This window comes from Ranitomeya imitator, chromosome 2, assembly GCF_032444005.1.
Source record: "Ranitomeya imitator isolate aRanImi1 chromosome 2, aRanImi1.pri, whole genome shotgun sequence".
NCBI classification, from domain to species: Eukaryota; Metazoa; Chordata; class Amphibia; order Anura; family Dendrobatidae; genus Ranitomeya; species Ranitomeya imitator.
Genome location: NC_091283.1, coordinates 551,482,902 through 551,510,007, shown reverse-complemented (window position 1 = coordinate 551,510,007; position 27,106 = coordinate 551,482,902). Strand labels below are relative to the sequence as shown.

Here is a 27,106-nt window from a genome sequence, read left to right as displayed (position 1 = left end):
GAGCAGAGCTGCTAGTGCTTTACAAAGCAGCTCAATGCGTCGAGGCAGTAGAGGAAGCTCTGCACAAAGAGGAAGCAGAAGCAGTGCCTCAGCACAAGGTAAGACCAGTTTGGCCCAAATGTGGCAAAGTTTTGTGTCCCCGCCACTAATTTCTACACCATCACAGACGGCTCCAGTCAGCAGGAGGCAACATTTCCGTCAGATGGTGACAGACTACATGTCTTACCCTCTCAGTGTACTCCCAGACGGCTCTTCCCCCTGCAAGGTTTGGGTCTCTAAGCTGGATACATGGCCAGAGCTTAGCCAGTATGCATTGGAGGTGCTGGCTTGCCCTGCTGCTAGTGTATTATCAGAACACGTCTTTAGTGCCACAGGTGGTGTACTAACAGTCCGTCGCATGTGACTATCCTCCGATAACGTTGACTGGCTTACTTTTCAGAAAATGAACAAGGCCTGGATCTCGCAGGAATTTGCCACTCCTCTTCCACATTAAATAATTGGTTGGCAACAGTATCCAGGTCTCCTGTTTCATTCATGTTGCTACCACCTGAACTGTAATCCCTGGGCTCCATGACCGCCAGTTGCTGCTCAGAAGTGCCATCAGCACAGTCCACACATGACTCAGTGTTATTGGGTTTTAGTAATGTCAGCTGATCCCCAGCTGTGTATCCGGCAATTTCTCCTGCTCCGTCCACACTCACACTACAACAGATATTAAACTTGCTCCAATTAGGCCTCAGCCTACACTCTGCTTCTCCTGGATTCCCTGGGCTCCAACACCGCCAGTTGCTGCTTGGAAGTGCTGTCTGCACAGTCAACACCTGCTCCAGTGTTATTGGGGTTCAGTAAAGTCAGCTGATCCCCAGCTGTGTATCCGGCAATTGCTCCGGCTACCTCCACACTCACACTACTACAGATTTGAAACTTGCTCCAATTAGGCCTCGGCTTACACTCTGTTTCTCCTGTAATCCCTGGGCTCCAACACCGACATTTGCTGCTCAGAAGTGCCGTCTGCACAGTCAACACTTGCTGCCGTGTTATTGGTGTTCAGTAACTTCAGCTGCTCCCCTGCTGTATGTCCGGCAACGTCTCCTGCTCCCTCCACATTCACATTACATCAGATATTAAACTTGCTCCAATTAGGCCTCGGCCTACACCCTGATTGACCCTGGGCTCCAACACCGCAACTTGCCTCTCATAAGTGCCGTCTGCACAGAGAAAAACACTAGGTCCTGTGTTAGTGGGGTTCAGTAACGTCAGCTGCTCCCCTGCTGTGTGTCCGGCAATGTCTACTGCTCCCTCCACAGTCACATTACATCAGATATTAAACTTGCTCCAATTAGGCCTCGGCCTACACCCTGATTGACCCTGGGCTCCAACACCGCCAGTTGCTCGGAAGTGCCATATGCACAGAGAAAACACTAGCTCCTGTGTTAGTGGGGTTCAGCAACGTCAGCTGCTCCCCTGCTGTTTGTCCGGCAATGTCTTTTGCTCCCCCCACATTCACATTACATCAGATATTAAACATGCTCCAATTAGGCCTCGGCCTACACCCTGATTGACCCTGGGCTCCAACACCGCCAGTTGCTGCTCGGAAGTGCCGTCTGCACAGAGAAAAACACTAGCTCCTGTGTTAGTGGGATTCAGCGATGTCAGCTGCTCTCCTGCTGTGTGTCCGGCAATGTCTCCTGCTCCCTCCACACTAAGACTACAACAGATATTAAACTTGCTCCAATTAGGCCTCGGCCTACACTCTGCTTCTAGCATTGACCCTGGGCTCCAACACCACCAGTTACTGCTCCGAAGTGCCGTCTGCACAGTCAACAGTTGTTCCTCTGTCTTTGGGGCTCAGTAATGCCAGCTGCTCCCCTGCTTTGTGTGCGGCAATTTCTCCACTCTCTTTCTAGCATTGAACCTGGGCTCCAACACTGCCAGTTGCTGCTCGGAAGAGCCATCTGCACAGTCAACAGTTGCTCCTCTGTTATTGGGGTTCAGTATCACCAGCTGCTCCCCTGCTGTGTGTGCAGCAATTTCTCCTGCTCCCTCCACACTAAGACTACAACAGATATTAAACTTGCTCCAATTAGGCCTCGGCCTACACTCTGCTTCTAGCATTGACTCTGGGCTCCAACACCCCCAGTTGCTGCTTGGAAGTGCCGTCTGCACAGTCAACAGTTGCTCCTCTGTTATTGGGGTTCAGTAATGCCAGCTGCTTCCCTGCTGTGTGTGCAGCAATTTCTCCTGCTCCCTCCACACTCACACTACTACAGATATTAAAGGGAACCTGTCCCTCCCCCATGCGTTTGTAAATGAAAGCCACCTTGTGCAGCACTAATGCTGCATTTGGACAAGGTGTTCTTTTTGTTATGCTCCTTGCACATGCTGAACTAAACACTTATAAAATGTGCACCCTCATACGTGAAAGTCCCAGAGGTGGGACTTTCCTTCCTTATCAGATGCGGCACAGCCATCATTCATACCCCCTTGGCGCCATGCGCCACCTCATGAGCGTTGTTTGAATCTGTCCCAGAGCCTGTGCCTATGTTATTCCTTGGCCATGCGCAGTTAGCGCTGCCCGTCTTCTGACATCATTTGATGTCAGGCTGACTGCGCCTGTGCGGCCGCGATGCCCGAGATCCCGCCCCGCAGTGTCTTCTGATTTATTCACAATGCGGGGCGGGGATTCATGGGCATGCGCAGTGCATATCTTTGCCTCTCACTCATCTCCTTCTGCCTTCTTCAGACTGTGCGGCGTCAGCTGATCCCTAAGCGCATACCACGGTGATTAGAGATTAGCTGACTCCGCACAGTCTGAAGAAGGCAGAGGGAGATGAGTGAGAGGCGAAGATATGCACTACGCATACCCATGAATCCCAGCCCCGCAGTGTGAATAAATCAGTAGACACTGCGGGGCGGGATCTCGGGCAGCGCGACCGCACAGACGCAGTCAGCCAGACAACAAATGATGTCAGAAGACGGGCAGCGCTAACTGCGCATGCCCAAAGGATAACATAACAGCGCAGGCTCCGGGACAGATTCAAACAACGCTGAGGAGGCGGCGCCCGGCGACAAGGGGGTATGAATGACGGCTGTGCTGTGTCTCATTAAGAAGGAAAGTCCCGCCTCCGGGTCGGTTTCACGGTATGAGGGGGCACATTTTATAAGTGTTTACTTCAGCGTGTGCAAGGAGAATAACTAAAAGAGCCACCTTTTCCTTGTGCAGCATTAGGTGGCTCTATTAGTTACAAACGCCTGGCGGGGTTACAGGTTCCCTTTCAACTTGCTCCAATTAGGCCTCAGCCTACACTCTGTTTCTCCTGTAATCCCTGAGCTCCAACAACGCCAGTTGCTGGTCAGAAGTGTCTTTGGCACGGGTACTCCCTCCTGCCCAGCCTGGTTCCAGCACGCCAGCTGTTTCCGGGTAGTGTCAAGGTCACTTTGCCTCCAATAAATTGTCCTGTCGGGTTGCGGTCGGGTTAGACAACTCTATGGTGCCTGCAGTTTAGGTGCTTCCTATGTGGGCTGCAGGAACTGGCAATCAAGGCTGGTTCCGTAGTGCCAATAGGACAAGCTCCCTCTGTAGGACTGTGCGTTTTCGGTAATTCCGGCCGGCTCATGGCCCAGCGATTTTTTTTTCATGTGCTGGTTCTTTGGAAGACAATCTTGAATAGGTCCCCCTGGTTCCAGTACCGTCAGCTGGTTCCAGGCAGAGCCTTTGGCTTAGGTGCCTTCTTCTCGGTATCCGAGTTCCACCAACGTCTGATAGTCCTTGGTAGTGCTTTCTGGCACGGGTACCTCCTGCTTAGTAACCAAGTTCCAGTACCGTCAGCTGGTCCTCGGTAATTCCATTGGCTCTTGTACCTTCTGCTACCTATCCGGGTTCCAGTACCATCAGCTGGTTCTCGGCAGTGTCTTTTGCTCTTGTACCTTCTGCTCCCCATCCTGGTTCCAGTACCGTCAGCTGGTTCCAGGCAGAGCCTTTGGCTTAGGTGCCTCCTTCTCGGTATCTGAGTTCCACCAATGTCTGGTGGTCCTTGGTAGTCCTTTCTGGCACGGGTACCTCCTGCTTAGTAACCGGGTTCCAGTACCGTCAGCTGGTTCTCGGTTTTTCCATTGGCTTTTGTACCTTCGGGTAGCCATCCGGGTCCCAGTACAGTCAGCTGGTTCTCGGCAGTTCCTCAGCCTTCTTGTACCTTCTGCTACATTTCCAAGTTCAAGCTTTTGGAAATGGTTTATGCTAATCACTCTGGATCTCCCTGACGACAACCCTAAAGATGACAACCCTGAAGATCACCCCGAAGAAGACGACGACCCCAGAGACGACTACCCCGGAGACGACGACCCTGGAGACGACGACCCTGAAGACCACCCCGAAGAAGACGATGACCCGGAGACGATGACCCTGGAGACGACGACCCTGGAGACAACAACCCTGAAGACCACCCCGAAGAATACCAAGAAGCAGAAGAACAAGAAGCTGCAGAACAAAAAGCAGAAGAACATTAAGCATAAGACTAAAAATCAGAGCAAAAGATATCTAAATTATAAGCAGAAGAAGACTAAGCAGTGTATGGGGGTGAGTCCGTTCCTCCTCGTGGTGCCCCTGGAAAAAGCCTGCTGCTGCAGGCCAAACTGAACACGGACAAATCCTGTTGTAAATCTTTTGTGACAGGCAGAACGGAAGGTGTAATCTTCAAACTTTTATAGATAACAACTACAGGAATGCCTGTCACAAATAAGAATATGATGAAGAAGAAGAAGATGAAGAAGTAAAATATGAAGAAGAATAATAGTTGAATAAGAAGAATATGAAGAATGTAAAAAAAAGAATAATAGGAAGAAGGTGAAGAAGAAGAAGATGAATAAGGTGAAGAAGAAGTTGATGAAAAAGATGCTGCTGCTAAGGATGATGAAGAAGAAAGTGTGGGAAAAATAAAAAAGAAGGTGAAGAGCATGGAAGTAGTGAAACATAAACATCTGACAAAATATAAAAAATCTTAACATAGTCAATATCTTTGTAACTCCGTACGTCTTAAAAAAAATTTAATTCCTGCTATTCCATTTGATTGAGCTAAACCTCTATGCCTTTAATGTCTCCTCTACCTCCCCAATTCATCCTACATTATTTTTAGTTGTTTTCCCTCATGTAGAATTAACCTACAAGGAAAGAAAGGGTTTATTTTAATTCCGATATTTTTGTCCCATTGACTTGCATTGGTATCGGGTATTGGTATCGGCGATATCCAATATTTTTTGGATATCGGCCGATCCAATCCGATACCGACATTTCCGAATATCGGAAAGTATCGCTCAACACTACTTGTGAGGGTTCTTTTGAGGTTTCTACACACACATACACACATATATATATCCTCAAATCCTTCATGTGGTTCATTTGATATAATTCTAATGTTATTTCCATGTAGTTCAACCTCTGCTTTTCTTCCCTTCAGCCTCCATCTTGATTTCTAGCTCTCATCCTATATCTTATTCCTCTTTGCTCTGCTATAAATCTCATATTGCATCAGCACAGCATCACATGGCCAGCTAGAGCTAGTAGCATCCTTATCTGCTGGCTTGACAATGTGATTATCCTTCCCTCTATGTTCTCCTACATAGAGTAAATTATAAGTCTACATTAAGGGAAGTAGTTGACCTGTGATCTCCTACATAATATCTGTGTGACAGGAGCTGTGTAGTCATCATCATTATCTTTGATATGAGCTTATTTATTTTCCCTCCTCCAATCACTTCCCTGCCTATGGAGAATGACAGTGGTTAATTCCATGTAATTGAATCATATAGAAACTTCTATTGGCTGACATGGTAAACCTAGAGCACATGAGAAGCCATGTCATTTCCATGGTATCATCATGACCTATCTGAAGTATACCATGAATTTACAGAATGAAAGGTACAAAAAGGGACAATTAAATAAGGGGATACTAGGTGAATTATATATGGCGGTAGACTAATGACAGGATATGCCAAAACATACAGCTGAAGGGCTACTTTAAGGCCTCAGGTGCATATAATTTCAGCTCCATATAACTGTAAAGATATACTAGGTCATCCTTCACCCATCTGACTCCAGTTTTAATATTGTAGATATTACTGATGAAAAGACAGCACGTCTAATAAAGGCTGGACTTTTTAAAACCCTTTAAAATATGAAATCCGCGCTAATTTTTCCTCATTATGTTTTGGGTTAGTGCATGTGAATGAAGGGTTCTGATACACGTGGCTGGTTTGTAATTGCATTGAAATTGCACTTTCGTCCCAACTTTGAATGGAGTGATGATGTAGCATGCACCAGCCACTTTATTCATTTCATTCTCTATAATACCACCAGAGATAGCCTAGTGTGCTCTAGTATCTGCGGCCGTTCTATAGAGAATTCATGAAGCATTGTGACCACCACTTCATTCCAGCAATTTGTACTGGTAAGACCTTTAGTGATCTATAAGTTATCGCTGATCCTGGGGATGGGTGATCACTTCTTACAGGAATATCTGTATAAAATATAGTTACCAGACACTGTCATTGCTACAAATTTGTCATGGTCATAGACTCTGTACAGCATCTCAAAGGATTCCCATTGGTCTGTATTAGAGACAGGTGGGCACTCTGTGTCCTACTGTATGGTAACTGTTTTATTTTATCCTACTTTTGGGATCAATATTTCAAGGAGAAAATCTGCATAAAGCCTCATTCAGACAGCCATAGTGAGACCATATCTTAAAAACATATTTAGAATTGAGAGTCCTCAGTGGTTGATACCTTTTATTGGCTAACTGAAAAGATGGTAACAAATTGCAAGCTTTCGAGACTACACTGGTCTCTTCGTCAGGTCTCGAAAGCTTGCAATTTGTTACCATCTTTTCAGTTAGCCATTAAAAGGTATCAACCACTGAGGACTCTCAATTCTAAATATTTTTCTATCTACTGGCTAACGCGGAACCAAGATATTTATCTTTCCTGTACCATATCTTAAAGTCTTTCGTATGCCTGCAACTCCAAGCCCAACCAAGGAAGTAATGACCTGAAGCAACAGCATCATATATGTAGTCCTGGTCATTAGATCTACTACTGGTGCTAATCCGGCAATCCGAACAGGGCCTAATACAGCATTGGAACACGGAAATATTTTTTGTACACTACAGATTTGTGATTCGGCCATGTACATGAGACATAAGGTGTCTCTGTTGTCATTTGATTCCAAATGTGCTTTACAGTGATCCTGCTGCTAAATAACAATTTCTAATCTTTCTATTCTTTACTAAAGTTGTGTATGTGGAGCACATTTAACAATTGTCTTGCTACTGAATATGGGTATATTCACATCTGAAAGCTTGTTTTCATGCAATTTTGGAAAACAGCTATTTTTACAGAAATTTGCAGTAATTGTAGCAATTAACAGTGACATGACGACACTGTGTGAATATGTCCAAAATTAGATGTACTAAAACCACTTTTTCACCATTTTCAACACCAATGCGGAGTGACTTGTTGTATGTCTCTGCCTCAAGAGTCCCCCCTAGATGACCCCCTGATGTAAAGAGCACAAACAGTATATGCTGTTCATACTGTATATCCGTCAGCTTGGAACATATTATTATAACATGGCAATGAAGTTCCAGTCTCTGGTTCTCCATTGGTTCAGGTAAGGGTGAGTGCTTCCTTCATCAGACTGGTCACCGCCGTCTCATATTATAAAATGATAAATAATACTTCATGTTTTTACATCTTCTGAAAATCCAGCCAACACTCTGTTTTCTCAGGGAGGCAGAATATAGGAGTCCATTTACAGAACCATAGCCATTACCCCTCACAGATCACAAGCCGTCTTGTGCAGCTGCAAAGACAAAATAGAGATAGTTATATTGTACAGTTATATGCAGAAAGCAAATAATAGTAAAATATTCACCATATCTCTAGCTTTCCATGTAAACTCACTCAGTTACCTGAAAATTTAATTCACAAAATTGTGACCTAAAGAGAAATTTTTTGAGGTGATAACTAGTGATGAGCTAATATACTCGTTACTTGAGATTTCCCGAGCATGCTCGGGTGACCTCCGAGTATTTTTTAGTGCTTGGAGATTTAGTTTTCATCGCCTCAGCTGAAAGATTTACACATGTACTTATGCTGGCTAACAGATGTAAATCATTCAGCTGCGGCAAAGAAAACTAAATCTCCAAGCACTAAAAAATACTTTTAGACCCTTAAAAATCTCATGAGTTGGGATAGAGCTGGATGAGTGCAGTTTATCACCTTGTCTTAAATTTAGACTAATCGATAAGTAGTTATTTGCCCATCTACAAAATCATCTTGAGTGCACACATACATCCTGCATAAGAGGTCCTTTATCTAAGTGGTGAAATTGACATTTTTTCTCTCTTGACATTAACTAAATTGGAAATGATATAGAAAATTGAGAAGTCATATAAACATTGTTCCATTTCACAATTGTGGAAGTAGAAATAATCCAGAAAGATTATCAGGATAATAGGAATCGATTAAGTTTGAATGGCAGTTAGATGAATCGGTGCCATACCTTGTTAGTGGAGAGATGAGTTTGTATAGTGGCTGTTCTCCTGTAAGACAAAGATGTGAAATCAGTGAGGACGACCTTCTGTACTCTGTGCCTACCATTAATTAACAATCTCGTCTCGCTTATCTAGCAGATAATGGCCGCTCCCGGTCTCAGGTAACATAGTAACATAGTAACATAGTTAGTAAGGCCGAAAAAAGACATTTGTCCATCCAGTTCAGCCTATATTCCATCATAATAAATCCCCAGATCTACGTCCTTCTACAGAACCTAATTGTATGATACAATATTGTTCTGCTCCAGGAAGACATCCAGGCCTCTCTTGAACCCCTCGACTGAGTTCGCCATCACCACCTCCTCAGGCAAGCAATTCCAGATTCTCACTGCCCTAACAGTAAAGAATCCTCTTCTATGTTGGTGGAAAAACCTTCTCTCCTCCAGACGCAAAGAATGCCCCCTTGTGCCCGTCCCCTTCCTTGGTATAAACAGATCCTCAGCGAGATATTTGTATTGTCCCCTTATATACTTATACATGGTTATTAGATCGCCCCTCAGTCGTCTTTTTTCTAGACTAAATAATCCTAATTTCGCTAATCTATCTGGGTATTGTAGTTCTCCCATCCCCTTTATTAATTTTGTTGCCCTCCTTTGTACTCTCTCTAGTTCCATTATATCCTTCCTGAGCACCGGTGCCCAAAACTGGACACAGTACTCCATGTGCGGTCTAACTAGGGATTTGTACAGAGGCAGTATAATGCTCTCATCATGTGTATCCAGACCTCTTTTAATGCACCCCATGATCCTGTTTGCCTTGGCAGCTGCTGCCTGGCACTGGCTGCTCCAGGTAAGTTTATCATTAACTAGGATCCCCAAGTCCTTCTCCCTGTCAGATTTACCCAGTGGTTTCCCGTTCAGTGTGTAATGGTGATATTGATTCCTTCTTCCCATGTGTATAACTTTACATTTATCATTGTTAAACCTCATCTGCCACCTTTCAGCCCAAGTTTCCAACTTATCCAGATCCATCTGTAGCAGAATACTATCTTCTCTTGTATTAACTGCTTTACATAGTTTTGTATCATCTGCAAATATCGATATTTTACTGTGTAAACCTTCTACCAGATCATTAATGAATATGTTGAAGAGAACAGGTCCCAATACTGACCCCTGCGGTACCCCACTGGTCACAGCGACCCAGTTAGAGACTATACCATTTATAACCACCCTCTGCTTTCTATCACTAAGCCAGTTACTAACCCATTTACACACATTTTCCCCCAGACCAAGCATTCTCATTTTGTGTATCAACCTCTTGTGCGGCACGGTATCAAACGCTTTGGAAAAATCGAGATATACCACGTCCAATGACTCACCGTGGTCCAGCGTATAGCTTACCTCTTCATAAAAACTGATTAGATTGGTTTGACAGGAGCGATTTCTCATAAACCCATGCTGATATGGAGTTAAACAGTTATTCTCATTGAGATAATCCAGAATAACATCTCTCAGAAACCCTTCAAATATTTTACCAACAATAGAGGTTAGACTTACTGGCCTATAATTTCCAGGTTCACTTTTAGAGCCCTTTTTGAATATTGGCACCACATTTGCTATGCGCCAATCCTGCGGAACAGACCCTGTCGCTATAGAGTCCCTAAAAATAAGAAATAATGGTTTATCTATTACATTACTTAGTTCTCTTAGTACTCGTGGGTGTATGCCATCCGGACCCGGAGATTTATCTATTTTAATCTTATTTAGCCGGTTTCGCACCTCTTCTTGGGTTAGATTGGTGACCCTTAATATAGGGTTTTCATTGTTTCTTGGGATTTCACCTAGCATTTCATTTTCCACCGTGAATACCGTGGAGAAGAAGGTGTTTAATATGTTAGCTTTTTCCTCGTCATCTACAACCATTCTTTCCTCACTATTTTTTAAGGGGCCTACATTTTCAGTTTTTATTCTTTTACTATTGATATAGTTGAAGAACAGTTTGGGATTAGTTTTACTCTCCTTAGCAATGTGCTTCTCTGTTTCCTTTTTGGCAGCTTTAATTAGTTTTTTAGATAAAGTATTTTTCTCCCTATAGTTTTTTAGAGCTTCAATGGTGCCATCCTGCTTTAGTAGTGCAAATGCTTTCTTTTTACTGTTAATTGCCTGTCTTACTTCTTTGTTTAGCCACATTGGGTTTTTCCTATTTCTAGTCCTTTTATTCCCACAAGGTATAAACCGCTTACACTGCCTATTTAGGATGTTCTTAAACATTTCCCATTTATTGTCTGTATTCTTATTTCTGAGGATATTGTCCCAGTCTACCAGACTAAGGGCATCTCTAAGCTGGTCAAACTTTGCCTTCCTAAAGTTCAGTGTTTTTGTGACTCCCTGACAAGTCCCCCTAGTGAAAGACAGGTGAAACTGTACAATATTGTGGTCGCTATTTCCTAGATGCCCGACCACCTGCAGATTTGTTATTCTGTCAGGTCTATTAGATAGTATTAGGTCTAAAAGTGCTGCTCCTCTGGTTGGATTCTGCACCAATTGTGAAAGATAATTTTTCTTGGTTATTAGCAGAAACCTGTTGCTAAAATGAAGACTACTTAGAATTTCAATGACGGTCAGTTACATGAGAGTTTTCTTCTTTGTGACAGATGGGATACATAATGAGCAAAATGGTAGTGAAAACATTAATGGTTACTGTATGTACTTAGCTAAGTTTCATCGGTTCATACATAGGGTCACTGCTCGTCTTCTGTCTACAATGCAGTTCATACCAGGTCATCTGTGCAGTCATCATGTACAAGCTCTTCTCCTTCATCTCCATTAAGAGCCTCGTCTGTGACAGTGTCGCCCGCTTCTGAAGTGCTGTCATCTTGGGAGAATTCACTCCGGCTGCAGTCTGATTTCTTCCTTGACGCTATGGCTGGGATAAGATGTTAGCATGTATTAATTATATAGAAAAGTCTTTAATTATCAGTTTTACACATTTATCATTACCAAGCTTCTACACAGAGACTGAGAACTAATTCTACACAATTGTGGAACATATAGCAGATGACAAGACTGAATTCAAGGCCTTGCATTAGTATTGACTCTCCTTTCCATGCCATGCTTACTGCTAAAAATCCTGTTATGTTGGATGCCAACGATCTATAAAGCCAATAGTATTAATGGCCACACTATTCTATATTAGTGGTGACTGAGGTCAGATGTGATGCCTTGCAACTTTCATGTTACGCTATGGGGAAAAGTGTTGGGAGTGTTTCTCAGATGGCTGCAAATCACTGTCTAACTGTCTTAGTAACAAATAAATCATAATTCACTGCTTCTCCGCAGCCTTCAAGTGTCACCCTTGCCTTTACAGTGGCTTCAGTGCTTCCATTAAAGGGGCTCTCTGGTGGAAGGAAGTACCTAAATATTTTTAATTAGCAAATCACACTTGTTTTGTTTAGGGAGGCAATTGCTAGCACATTATAATGGCCGCCATCTTGGTATAATGACAGAAACCTGTGTTAGAACGGTTGCCTGTGAGCATGTGCAGTAAGATGTGCTCTATGTGGATTTTGTGATCTAATACTGGAGATACCAAAGGTGCTGAGGTAAGAGTATGCAGCTTACACTGCGGTCCACCATGCTTTTATACATACATTCCTACATTCCAGCTTTAAAAGGAAAAATAACACACTTTCCAAAATGTCACAAAGTCCTTTATATGTGCCCACACAGAAATAGTGAAGCCTCTCAGTGTTTCCACACATTGTGATACACCTTTCAGAGCCTCCACATTGACACCAACAAACAGCATGATGACAACAATGACTCCCCCATGTCTTCAATTCATCATGACATCTGGCATCTTCTAGCATTTTTATCATCCCTTTGGCCTCCTGATGTACTTGTGAGCACATAAAACACAGGTCCAAAATGTCAATATTAACAAGCAGATATAATCACACTGGGAGTTCTAATAGACCCCTCAACTAGATATATAATGGTGTCAATTATCTTTTTGTAAAGAACACCACATTTCATCCAGACGCATTTCACCCCCCTCAGAGATAAAGTCAAGGGTTCACCAGGGAATTCAAGAGTGAAGGTCTCCAAATCGCTCCTACCACCTGGACCGCATGTGAAGAAATTAGGTCTTGCATGCATGTGGGCTTTCTATCGGTAACCCTGTCTTTTCTAAAGGTGCCGCCAGATGAACAGGAAATGATGTAACGCCGGTCACAAGAGTCCGGAAGTAGTAACTATGTCGTGGTGGGATGCAGGCCGTGCTCCAACAGAGGGCGGGCCGCAGGAATGTGACTGGAGATGATGTACGGCCGGTCACATGATCGCTGCAGTGTATCTATGCAATCTGCATTTCACCAGAAGGCAGACCGCAAGTATGGGGCCAATACAATGATTTAATGAGATGCCCATAACTGGTAGCTAGTCCTACGTGCGTACCACCAAAACAAATATAGTGTACAGTATAAGGTGGCACGCAAATATTATTCAGGTAAATAAAATTAGGGCAGACCATATGACATTAACTATTCCACTCAGTGGGATGCAAGACGCAGCATCAGACTTACTGTACCAATAGGGTCAGGAAAAGACACAAAATGCAAGAGCCCAGAATAGAAAGACAAAAAGACAAGATAAATTACCCAAAAATATATAGGAGAGGTGAATACTCAACGGATAAATACGGTCCATATTGAGACTGAAGGTAGTTAAAGGGAGCATGGCATGATATCCTAGAGATCAATATGCCAAGGCTAGTTTTACTGTATAATAGACAGATAGTTGAACACTTTTTTATATTTACAGTAGCTAGCAAAGTTGAGCTGCTCATTGATCTCCCTGGACTTATAGATTCAAGCAGAAAAATCCAACGTGTCTCTTTCTTGAGGTCTTTCTCTCCCAATCGCCTTTTCTTTTTGACTGGGGTACCGTTTCGATCACACCAAAAGAGAACAACTTTAGGTCAAATTAATCTTCGTCTCTCTTTGTCAGTGTGGAGGTATCGCTATATGTCTATAGCATCAATGTCCTTTCCTCAAGTACAACTAATGTTATAGGTAATGTTGCCGGCTTGACCTTACGTGAATCTGAAAATGTCTTGTGAAATGCAAGTCCTTCAATCTCTGCTGTTAGGGGCACATGACAGCTTATCAGATCAGCTGTCTTGTGCCAGAAAAAGCTTGTCGCTGGAGCCCACACCAAACAATGGGAGGCGTTCATTGTCGGATATATCCTTCATTGGAAGTAAAAGGGTTAAAGAAATATTCATATGTGGCAGAATTTTTTGTAGACATGTTTGGGTCTTGCAGAAATCCATTTGCTTATCACTGAAACAACCTCTTTCACATGAAAGCACTGATTTTCAGAACTGTCTTCAATAAATTTGCCTCATGTGAATATTCTGTGTATTTACCACAGCAATCCTTATATGTAATAATGACTAGTGATGAGTGAATTTGTTCGAAAAATGATCGCCAAACATAAATTTGGCATGAATTTGGCACTTGCATATTCGTGATCAGAAACCCGAGCAAAATTTTATAAAATCGGAAAAAATCAGAAACATTTGTTAAAAAGAGAGGGAAAATATTTGTGCTGCCACTAAAGTATTTTCAGCACTTTAGTTATGATAATGGTGGTGTATCATGAGCGTTTGGTACGTGTTTGATGAGGGCAGGGGGTTTGCAGAGCTCAGATGGACGGCGTTCTTGTAAACTGTCATTTTTTTTTCTAACTTTTTGTGTGCACATTGCTGCTAACCAATCACGGCGCAAGAAACATCCACAATTTCCTGACACAACGGCTTGTGTCATTTGCTGCTGAAATCACATGTCCCTCTCCATATAAAGAACGGGAATCTTGTTTTAGCACCATTTTGACAATGTAACAGTGCTCATGATGCTGGGACTGTTTGCAATTTTTCTGTGAATAATGCGATTCAGTAAGCCATATTTCACCTTGTCATTTACTGCCGCTGAAATTCAGCTGTTTGCAGAGCTGTTGCAGAGTTTAAAATCTAATTTTTTGGTGGTAATGCTGTGCTCCTACCACACTATCTGAGCAACATGACTGGATAAAAGCGAGGCCGTGGTGGGAGGGGGCTTAGGCTTGGTGTTCAAGGTGTACATGGTATACGTGGTAATGTTTGTGAAACCACTAGTGAACCAACAACGTTACATCTTATGCAAAGACAACTGACAACTGGACGGGCTACTCTACTACTTTTCTTTGGCAGACACACAGCGGTATGGCTTGTTGATGAGGCCCAGAAACAGCATGTGCTTGAGTGGATGGAAAGTACAGCTTCATATGGCCTGTCTTCCTCTTCCTCTTCATCAACATCACACTCAGTACACTCCACAGAGATGGCATCCAAATTACCCTTGCTTCCCCCCACATCACAGCTCTGTAACCGTACAGCTAACTGTAGGGAACCACAGATGTGGGCGTCTGAAGAGTTGTTCACCAATTCTACGCCATGGTCATCAGAAGTGTGCTCAAAAGCTTCAAAGAGTCAAGAGGAGGAAATCTGCACCGATGCTCAAAATTTTTTTTAGCTTGGATTCGGGGCAGGATGAGGTAGGGTCCGAGCAGCATCCTGACCCTTGTCACCAGATGTTAACCCCCGGGGAAAGATGATCCTGATGAGACTCAGATATCTGAGGCTCACGCGGACAGTACTGTGCTGTCAGGGTAGGAAGAGGAGGAGGGCGACACCAAGGGGGAGCAATGTGATAACACAGAGGATGATGATGAGGTGGTAGATCCCATTTGGCATAAACACAGAGGTACACAGCTGAGTAGTTCATCTGAGGAGGAAAACGTGAAGGTTACGTTGTGCCGTACGTTGCAGACAGGTAGTGATGCAGCCACGATGAGCAATGCATCCTCAGCCACAACTGTGGCTTTAACCAGCAGCGTTCGTGGGTCTGCAAAAAACCTTGAAAAAAAACTGAGTAGAACGAAAAAGTGCAATAATTTAACTACTACATGTATGAACCTACACATGCGCAATCAACATGCATTACTCTGGGAATCCCACTGCACTAAAATGCGGACCAGCGGACCTCAACAATCAGAAGCTGCCCAATCAATAACATTTACTGCTTCTTCCTCCTCTGTTACCTTGCCTATATTGTGATGCAGGTCTCTGACTGCAGAACGGGCTCCAGTCACACTGACAGAGAGCCCACCGTCAGCTGTAACGGAAATCTGCTGGTTTTTGAACGGTCTCAGAGAACGAGCACACCACAGCTTTCTCATTCCACTGTAACATCTCCGCCTTCACCTCACTCATGATCCAGCAGTTTGTCCGGTTCACCGTACTCCGCCCTCTCTGAGCACTGCATCCAGCCCATGGTCCCACAGCTGTGATCATATAAAAGATTGTTTCCTCCTACACATGATAAAGCTAAGAGGATGAACTCCACCATCTCCTATCTGTTGGTAATGGAAATGCTGCCTTTCCACCTGTTAGATACAGGCAGTTTCCGAAAGTTGATGGCCGTCGAAGTCCCCCAGTATCAGTTGCCCAGTCGCCATTACTTTTCTAAAAAAGCTGTGTCTGTGCTACACCAGCATTTTGCAGACAACATCACCTGTTCCTTTACTAAATCTATGTCTGCCATGGTGCATTTCACCACAGAAACTTGGACGAGTCAGCATGGCCTAAGGAGTTACATCTCACTGACTGGACACAGGGTGACTGGTGGCTGCGGGGGCAGGCGCTGCTCTACAAGTCTTGGAATCCTCAAGGCTTGCAGGACAAACCTCTATATTTCACACTTCCTCCACTTTTTCTGCCTTTTCCACCTCCTCTAGGGCCTCCACCTGCAACCTCAACCTCAGCCTTAATGAGACACGCGTTCCAACAATGCAGAGCGAATCCCCACCTCCTCCGTACTGCCCACTCTGGCAGTCTTAAAATTGATATGCCTTGGAGATTGCAGTCATACAGTTGAAGAGTTTTTGGACAGCTCTCCAGGCCGAGTTTGAGTAATGGCTGTCTCCACTGCACCTACATCTAGAGAAGGTCGTATTCAATAACGGTGTAAACCTGGTGGCGACTCATTTGCGAGGAAAGCTCACACTTGCTGTGCATGGCTCACATCCTCAACCTGGTGGTACAGAGTTTTCTCTGCCACTATCCTGACCTGAGCATGCTGCTGCAGAAAGCACGGAAGCTGTGTGCTCATTTACACTGTTCGCACCCCTCATGTCATCGACTTGCATTTATACAGAGGTCTTTGTCTATGCCAGATAACAGGTTAATATGCGATGTGCCGACACGGTGGAATTCCACTCTGCACATGTTGCAGCGATTGTGGCAGCAGCAATGAGTCCTGACACACTATGTCATGTTGTATAGCTTGGGCCAACACAGTGCGGACATGGCGCATATCACGTTTACAGAGAGGGCACAGATTACAGACCTCTGCACCCTTCTGCACAGTTTCGAAATGGCTACTAAGATGATTAGCGCTGCTGCCGCCGCCATCATCGCCTAACTATTCCAGTCATCTATATGCTAGAGCAAACTTTGAATAGCCTGAGGGATGAGATAGTGGTCCCAGAGGAAGAGGAGAAAGCAGAGGAGGATAACATTGTCTCAAACGTCCAGACTATCATCACACAGACAGATGCCAAGGGAGGGTGGATTACTGCGATCAAGGGGAGCTCGTAATAACAGACAATCTATTAGTGAAGGTGCAAGATCCAAGGAACAAATGGAGGAGGAAGAGGTGATGGGCGAGCAACTGTCAGGAGATGAAGAGGATAATCAACCCCTCTCTGTTGTTCACGGTTGGCGGGACGTGACGGAGGAAACAAGCATTAGTGTTACCCAGCCACCAACACAGCATGGGCTTGGACCTCATGGAAGAGACCGACATATGATTGCCTTTTTGCTACGCTATCTGCAACATGATCTGCGTATAGTTATGATTTTAAATAGTGCTGACTACTGGGTTGCCGTTCTGTTAGATCCATGTTATAAGACCAAATTTTGCCAGATGCTTCTCAACCTGGAAAGGGACCCGCGAATGCTGGAGTATCGAAACTTGCTTTTACACAACCTTAAGAGAGGTTTTCCTCAACACAGCAGTGAGACACACAGTGCACATCGCAGCTCTAGACTTCCAACCGCCAACTTGTCAATTCATCAATGCCAAAACATTAGCTGCAGCAGCTGCAGTAGTGTAAGTGGAGAAGCAATTTCTTTGAGTCCTTTGACACTTTTTTTTAGACCCCCTCGTGCACCAACACAGTCCAAGTCTGACACGTGGTGAAGGAATGGCAAGGATGGTGCAGGAGTATCTAGAACTGAATATCAATACTATCAGGGAGGGTTTGGACTCTTTCACATTTTGGTCTTCAAGAATGGATGAGTGGCATGAGCTCGCCTCTCACACCCTGGAGGTTTTATCATGCCCAGCATACAGCCTTCTCTTAGAATGTGTCTTTAGCGTTGCTGGTGGTGACCTGATGAATAAGTGCAGCGGGCTGTCCCCTGAAAGTGTAGATCGCCTAACTTTCATTAAGATGAACATGTCATGGATCTCCAAAAACTTTTGCATCCCAATCGCAGACTGTACAGACTAGGTGATGTTGCATTTTTTAGTGTGCAGAATTAATCTTGCAAAACTGCACTCTGATATCTTTAGTGTGGCTTATGTGCCTGTTGTTGCTGCTGCTGCAGATGTTAACACAAATTTGTGGACATGTGAACAGTCATGGTTGGTCTCACTCTGCTGGGTGGGCTGTAGTGAAAGAGGTATCATTCTCCATTATACTATTTGTACTTTGGTGAAATTAATGCCACTCCAGTGGTGTCAGGCCCTAATTTTTGGAAATGTGAACACTCCTGTTTGGGTGTCCATGTAATGGGTTGGCTGTAGTGGAAGAGATGTCGATTCCTATTATACTTTTTCTACGCTTGTGAAATTGATGCCACTTTGGTGGTGTCTGCCAATAATTTTTGGAAATGTGGAGATTCCTGGTTGGGTCTCCTTTGTCTTACTTTGACGTTCAATTCAAAGCTGTTCAATACCTCATGCATGGCTGATTGCTGCTGTGCCATGCCACCATTTGTAGTGTGGGTGAATTGAGGCCACTTTCCTGGGGTCTCCCCCTAATTTGATGTATTTTGGCAGCTTTTGGGGCTGTTTGAAGGTGTTGTGCATTTGTTTGTTTTTGCCTTCCATTGACTGCAATGGCTATGTTTGGCGAATATTCGACAAATAAATCGGTGAATATTGCAAATTCGAATCCTTACCGAACATTAAAACCATTGAATTCAAACCAAACAGGAAAAAGTGCGATAATTCCCGGCACTGCCACAGAGTGAAGACAAGGGTGTATGTTCTCTGGACCTTTAATCATTCATACAACATGTTTCTAAGTCTGGTTGACTCCTGTATAAACCTGATGAAGATGTCAACCCAACTTTGAAATGCTCTATGTCTTATCCTGTTAAGTTTGAATACCTTTCTTCCCATAGGTGTGTGGGACTGCAGTCTAGAGATGAGCGGATATCTGCGGCTCCCTCCTTATTTGGCAAGCTATAGTGCTTACCGAATAAACTGCATTGTGAACCCAGCTAACTGGAGTGCTCCCGATAGTCCCCTGTTCCAAACCACAGCTGCATGTGTCACGTGGCTATGTGACAGTCACAACACACAGGCTCTCCATGCATGTGTTGTGACTGTCATACAGCCACTGTGGCAAGGAACAGCTGATTATCGGGAGCGTTCCAGTTAGCCGGGTTCCCGATGCAGCTTATTCAATAAGCGCTATACCTTGCTGAATAAGGAGGGAGCTGAAGATATTTGCTCATCTCTACTGCAGTCGGAGCAGTAGCCCTTTATTCTTACGAGTAGTGTTGAGCATTCCGATACCGCAAGTATCGGGTATCGGCCGATACTTGCGGTATCGGAATTCCGATACCGAGATCCGATATTTTTGTGATATCGGGTATCGGTATCGGAAGTGTAAAATAAAGAATTAAAATAAAAAATATTGTTATATTCACCTCTCCGGCGGCCCCTGGACATCAGCGGGAGGATCCGGCGTCCGGCACGGCTTCTTTCTTCAAAATGCGCGCCTTTAGGACCTGTGGTATGACGTCCCGGCTTCTGATTGGTCGCGTGCCGCCCATGTGACCGCCACGCGACCAATCAGAAGCCGCGACGTCATTCCTCAGCTAAAGTCCTAGAATGAGCGCCTTTTAGGACCTGAGGAATGACGTCGCGGCTTCTGATTGGTCGCGTGGCGGTCACATGGGCGGCACGCGACCAATCAGAAGCCGGGACGTCATTCCACAGGTCCTGAAGGCGCGCATTTTGAAGAAAGAAGCCGTGCCGGACGCCGGATCCTCCCGCTGATGTCCAGGGGCCGCCGGAGAGGTGAATATAACAATATTTTTTATTTTAATTCTTTATTTTACACTTTAATATGGATCCCAGGGCCTGAAGGAGAGTTTCCTCTCCTTCAGACCCTGGGATCCATGAGGATACATTCCGATACTTGATGTCGCATTGACTTGTATTGGTATCGGATATCGGTATCGGCGATATCCGATATTTTTCGGGTATCGGCCGATACTATCCGATACCGATACTTTCAAGTATCGGACGGTATCGCTCAACACTACTTACGAGTATGGTGTTGTGTGATGTCACAATCCAGGTAGGGGAGCATATGCAATCATTTAGTCGCTGTGTCTTATATTGAGACTTGGAGAACCTTTTTTCTTTTTCATATGTAATGGATCAACTTACACATATGTCAGACTTAAAGGTTGTCTGTCATGTGAATCATGCTTCCCTACCCATGAGCAGCATGAATCAGAGAATGGCTGAATGATTGCAGCTAGGTATATTTCTCTCTGAAATGCTCCAGCGTTTCAGAGAAAATATAGCTAGAGGATATATCTGGGGACCAAGACCAATCAAGCTTTATCCAAGTGCAGTTTTTCCCAGCGTCACTGCAGGTGGTTGACAGCCGTCTTCTTATGGTAGAGACCTGTCAATCACCTCTAGCAGCGCTGTGAAGAACCTGTCTAGGTGACGCTAGACTAATCTTGTCTCTGGCTATGTAACTATATTTTCTTTGAAACGCTGAAGCATTTCAGAGATGGTTATACTTGGCTGCAATCATGCAGTCAGGTCAGGGGCGGACACAAGCAGCAATGGGCCCCTGTGCGGGAAATACATTCGGGGCCCCCCTCATGCATGTACACTGTATATAAAATACCTATAATAACATATGTGTATACACAGCAGTATACACACACATACTAGCCCTATATATACACACACAGCAGTATACACACACATACTAGCCCTATATATACACACACAGCAGTATACACACACATACTAGCCCTATATATATATATATATATATATATATATACACACACACACTAGCTATATATACAAACACACTAGCAATATATACACACTAGCTATATATACAAACACACTAGCAATATATATACACACAGCAGTACACACACACACACACTAGCTATATATACACACACACTAGCGATATATATACACACAGCAGTACACACACACTAGCTAAATATACACACACACTAGCAATATATATAGACACACACACACACTAGCAATATATATACACACAGCAGTACACACACACACACTAGCTATATATACACACACACTAGCAATATATATACACACAGCAGTACACACACACACACACTAGCTATATATACACACACACTAGCGATATATATACACACAGCAGTACACACACTAGCTATATACACACACACTAGCTATACAGTATATACACACACACTAGCAATATATATATACACAGCAGTACACACACACACACACTAGCTATATATACACACACACTAGCGATATATATACACACAGCAGTACACACACTAGCTATATACACACACACTAGCTATACAGTATATACACACACACTAGCAATATATATATACACAGCAGTACACACACACACACACACACTAGCTATATATACACACACACTAGCAATATATATATACACACAGCAGTACACACACACACACACACACACTAGCTATATATACACACACACTAGCAGTATATATACACACAGCAGTACACACACTAGCTATATACACACACACTAGCTATACAGTATATACACACACACTAGCAATATATATATACACAGCAGTACACACACACACACACTAGCTATATATACACACACACTAGCAATATATATATACACAGCAGTACACACACACACACACACTAGCTATATATACACACACACTAGCAATATATATACACACAGCAGTGTACACAAACACACACACACACTAGCAATATATATACACACAGCAGTACACACACACACACTAGCTATATATACACACACACACTAGCAATATATATACATGTAGCAGTGTTATATACACACACTAGCAATATATATACATGTAGCAGTATACACACACACACACACACACACACTAGACAGATCAACATCCATCACATGGAATATGTACAGTACCTACAGAGAGTGCAGTTGCAGGGAGCTGGTCAGGCCCAGAACATAGGAAATGAGCAGGGGAGACATGGAGCCTGTCAGCACTCATCCCTGCAGACTCCGGCGGGCCAGGCCTTCTCCTATCTCCTACCTAGAGTAGTAATTCCTCCTCCCCCTCCCCCTATTTTCATGTGCATCCACTATCCCAGTCCTGCCGATCACTGGGGCTCTGGGTAGAATGTGTACCTGCACAGCAGCGAGTCAGAGACTCATCTTCAGTGACTCCCTCACTCCTCTCTTCCAGCGTCTGCCGCCCCTCACCACACTTCACCAGTGACAGCCGGACAGCAGCGTAATGTCGGCTAACAGGAGAGGTCAGGCAGGGGGCCCCTTTTGACCGTCATATCACGTGTGCAGCAGAGCGGGGCCCCCTGCCTCTCCTGTTATCAGTAATCCTGCCGCCGGCTGTCATTCACCGCCCTGCTTTCTCAGTCCTTCAGGGGCCCCCTCCGGCTCTGGGCCCCGGTGCAGTTGCACAGGTTGAACCGGCGATATGTCCGCCCATGAGTCAGGTACTAATTTTTATGGCTTGTGGTTTAGGCAGCCTGCTTAGAATAACAGGATCCCTTTAAAGGGAACCTGTCAGCAGGATTGTGCACAGTAACCTACAGACAGTGTCAGGTCGGCACTGTTATACTGATTAAAATGATACTTTGGTTGATGAAATCCATCTTGTGGTTGTTGTTTAATGTTTGTCTTCAGATTTGAGTTAATGATATCCTCGTGCTCCCGGCTGGGCCTGTGGTGGTGGGGGGTCTTCATGTGGTGCTCTGATTTGGTATTCATCACTATGGCTTCTGGCAGATCACTGATCCCTCACTAACATGGCCCCATGTTTACATAATGAATATTATATATAGTAAAAAAAAATCACCTTCAGCAGGCAGGTGCTGACGTCTCAGCTACAGTATGATCGCATGCATAATATGCATTCCACAGGCTGCATTGGAGCATGAACATATCATTAACTCAAATCTGATAATAAAGATTAAACAACAACCACAAGACGGATTTCATCACCAAAGGTCTCATTTTATTCAGTATAACGGCACTGACCTGACATTGTCTGTAGGTTAATCAGCACAATCCTGCTAACAGATCTCCTTTAAACATGGAGGAGGATGGAACTAAATAAGAGGTGCATGGAACTAAAGACTTGAAGTCTCAGCCTAGTTTAGGCTCAGTGTTCATGGGGAATTTGTTAGGCTGGCAGCTTTTTAATCTGAAGCATCAGCTTAAGTCTGATTGACAACATACCAACCTGCACATGGCTTCTCATCTGTAATCTGCTCCAATCTTCCCAAAAGAGCGTCAATGTTGGTCTTAATCTGTGTGAGCTCTGACTTGATGGCCTGAATCTCATTGCTTCTTACTATAGACAGCAGAGGAAATGAAGAACAATGTCATTGTTGTTCAGCAGAACAATAAGCCATTTGTCGAGTCCTAAATCTGTACTTACACCTCAATTTAGCTGCATTTCCTGTGATGGCGGCTGATCTTGCTAACAGCTTGACTGGAAGAGCTGATTTTACCCGTCGCACCAAAGGCACTGTGACACGTGGTCGCTTGACTGGCACTGCCCTCGGAGCAGGCGATACTCTGCCTCGATACTCAAACAACCTAGGTGGAAGATAGATGAAATTACATTATTTCCATTTGTTAAGCAGTTATCTGTTTATGGTGTATGTTATTCCTTGCAGACATTTTAGTTAGAAAAATCCTTTCCCCAATGTTCACTCAGTTTTTTCATATACAGTGGGTATGGAAAGTATTCAGACCCCTTTAAATTTTTCACTCTTTGTTTCATTGCAGCCATTTGGAAATTCAAAAAAGTTCATTTTTTTCTCATTAATGTACGAAATTAATGTACCCCATCTTGACTGAAAAAAGCAGAAATGTAGACATTTTTGCAAATGTATTAAAAAAGAAAAACTGAAATATCACATGGTCATAAGTATTCAGACCCTTTGCTCAGACACTCATATAAGTTACATGCTGTCCATTTCTTTGTGATACTCCTTGAGATAGTTCTACTTCTTCATTTGAGTCCAGCTGTGTTTAATTAAACTGATAGGACTTAATTTGGAAAGGCACACACCTGTCTATATAAGACCTCACAGCTCACAGTACGTGTCAGACTGAATGAGAATCATGAGGTCAAAGGAACTGGCCAAGGAGCTCAGAGACAGAATTGTGGCAAGGCACAGATCTGGCCAAGGTTACACCTGAATTTCTGCAGTACTCAAGGTTCCTAAGAGCACAGTGGCCTCCATAATCCTTAAATGGAAGAAGTTTGGGACCACAGAAGTCTTCCTAGACCTGGCCGTCCAGCCAAACTGAGCAATCGTGGGAGAAGAGCCTTGGTGAGAGAGGTTAAGAAGAACCCCAAGATCACTGGGGCTGATCTCCCGAGATGCAGTAGGGAGATGGGAGAAAGTTCCACAAAGTCAACTATTACTGCAGCCCTCCACGAGTCACTGACAGAAGTGCCTATGGAAAAAAATTGCAGCATGCTGAGATTTCACTCAAATTAGAAGACACTCACCCATTCAAGACTTTGTGCATTAGAAAACATTGGACTGTACTCGGATGGCATCTGAGATCAGCACAATTTCTGCGGACTCACTCAATGGAGATTCTTAGAGAATCAGATCACACTATGCTAACACTTGAATCAGAGTGTCATTTGCTTAGATGAGAGGATCTACAGTTGTGTAGCCATGGTCTTCAGACAAGACTACAAGGCGTGGCTGCATTTCATCCATTGAAGTGGACAATGGAGGACAAACAGTTTTGTGACAAAGTGGTTGGCCATCTCATGTGTGTGGAGTTTCGGCTATGTTGCCAGCCGCACTATGTGGTATCATCCTTATAGACTGAAAGCTCATATGCAGCTCAGTGCATTCCTTCTAAATACACCATGGGCGCAAGGCATAATCACATATCCTGTGCATGGATCCTGTATGACAGAATCATACAGTCTCAACACAGGGGATTTTGACATGTATTTTTCTAGCTGAAAAGGACATTATCCATCCCCCCACAGTCTTAGGCATGGGGCACTTTTAATGCCTCTATTATCCAGAGACTATTTTTTCAGCCAAAAATCTCAGAAACACATTAGAAAATAACATGTTGCTTCTATTTCATTGCTGAAAAAATCTTATGTAAAAAAAAGAGTGCCGTAATCACTATAGAAAACTTATTCAAAGAGTATTTAAAGCATTTTTTAAGTGAATTTTGATGCAGAACCTGCTTTAAAATCCTTATTAAAAGACTCAATGTGAATGTACCCTTACTCAATAATCAGTAGCACACTGGGAGCTAGTAGGCGCATTTAATTTTTTTGCCTTGCTGATCTTTGACCCGTCAGCAGGGGGAGCTGTCACTCCACAGCTACAATGGATATCCAAATCTGAGATATTGAGCTGCAGTGAAAAGGGGCTGTTGTGTAAATGACCATTTGGTAGATAAATTCCCTCAGTGTTCTTTTTTCCCTCCACTTTTGACACCCTTGGTTACTTAGAAAATTACATAGTGACTGACGTTTTGTGTATAAGCTATTTAAAGACAAGAAAGCGAACGGCGCATCTTATACCTATGATACCATTTACACAAAGGTTCTCTTTGATAACTAGCAGGTAAAAGCCAGTCAAAGATGAGTAAAGCCCCCTAAAGAGCTAGTTGGGGGGATTAGATCTATCCCCCGATTCTGTAATTAATTCAAACATCTAAAAATTCCCATAAAATGCAAAACCAAGTAAGTGCCATGTTCTATTATATACCTTCTACTAATATAGTAATGTACCTAAACTGTCATTGTTATGATAAATGTGATCTGTCCAAAGGGGCAAAATGAGGTCTGAGGTCTCTGAAATATATGTCCTCAGATCAACCAGGGTGAAAAAAGATGGATGATGGAATTATTTGTCCTCTAGCAGGTTAGAAATTCAGGTTAGATATTCAGATGAGATTTCATGAAATCTCATTCACCATGTAGATCCTGTAATACGCAGCAGGTTTTCCACAGACAAATGCAGAGCGAAAAAGCTCCTGCCTGAATCTTACTCCCTTGTTGTTTAGACTTAATGGCATATATAATAGAGAAAGCCCCATGGTGAAGAATGAAATACCCGCCACCCCATATTATGGTGGAGAAGTGTCTAGTTTTTGTTTTGCCCCCAACTCCAAATCTCTTATTTGTTAACAGCGTTTCTCTGGAGAAGTAATAAAGAGGATGTTATCCACCTCGGCCTGTCTCTCCAAGGTTCCCATGGCAGTCAAATGGTCTGGTGCTAGTATAGGTATACATACTATAGCCTTTGGTCAGTATTTTACCTCAGTATTTCTAAGCCCAAACCAGAAGTTGGTGATAAATACAGAAGTGGTGACGTGTTTCTATTAGGCCGGGGTCACACTTGCGAGAGCAATGCGAGAGACTCGCATGAGTCTCTCGCATCAATACCCGGCACTGCCACCGACAGTTCGGACTGGAACATTCAGCTGCATAGACATAAATGCAGCCACACACTCCAGTCCCGAGTGCCAGGTATTGATGCGCAAGTTTCTTGCATTGCACTCGTAAGTGTGACCCCGGCCTTATACTTCTCCTCTGATTGTTCCTCTCCTGGTTTTGGCTTAGAAATACTGAGGTAAAAAACTCACCAACTACCCAACGTGTGTACATGGCCTTAGGCCGGAGTCACACTTGCGAGTTCAATGCGAGAAAATCGTGCGAGTCTCTTGCATCAACACCCGGCACTGCCGCATGTATTTCTATGCAGCTGAACACTCCGGTCCTGAGTGCCGGCGGTTGTGTCAGGACTTGATGCTATGAACTCGTGCGAGTTTCTCAAATTGAATTCGCAAATGTGACCCCGGCCTTAGACTAATATCGGCAGAAACTGCTGACATCGATAAGTTTGGCGGACAGTCTAAGGCTACTTTCCCCTTATG

General features: G+C 43.8%; 1 protein-coding gene across 1 annotated transcript in view; it reads right to left on the bottom strand.

Moving 5' to 3' along the window:
• Positions 1-7,278: 7,278 nt before the first annotated feature.
• Positions 7,279-27,106, bottom strand: part of RALY (RALY heterogeneous nuclear ribonucleoprotein) — a 378,891-nt gene continuing 359,063 nt past the window's right edge. Inside the window, exons 6-10 of the mRNA XM_069755728.1 lie at positions 23,610-23,770; positions 23,412-23,522; positions 11,326-11,474; positions 8,558-8,597; positions 7,279-7,855 (exon numbers count right to left, since the gene is read on the bottom strand). Of these exons, the coding sequence (XP_069611829.1) occupies positions 8,562-8,597; positions 11,326-11,474; positions 23,412-23,522; positions 23,610-23,770 (457 nt within the window). The 3' untranslated portion in view covers positions 7,279-7,855; positions 8,558-8,561. The remainder of the gene's footprint in view (positions 7,856-8,557; positions 8,598-11,325; positions 11,475-23,411; positions 23,523-23,609; positions 23,771-27,106) is intronic.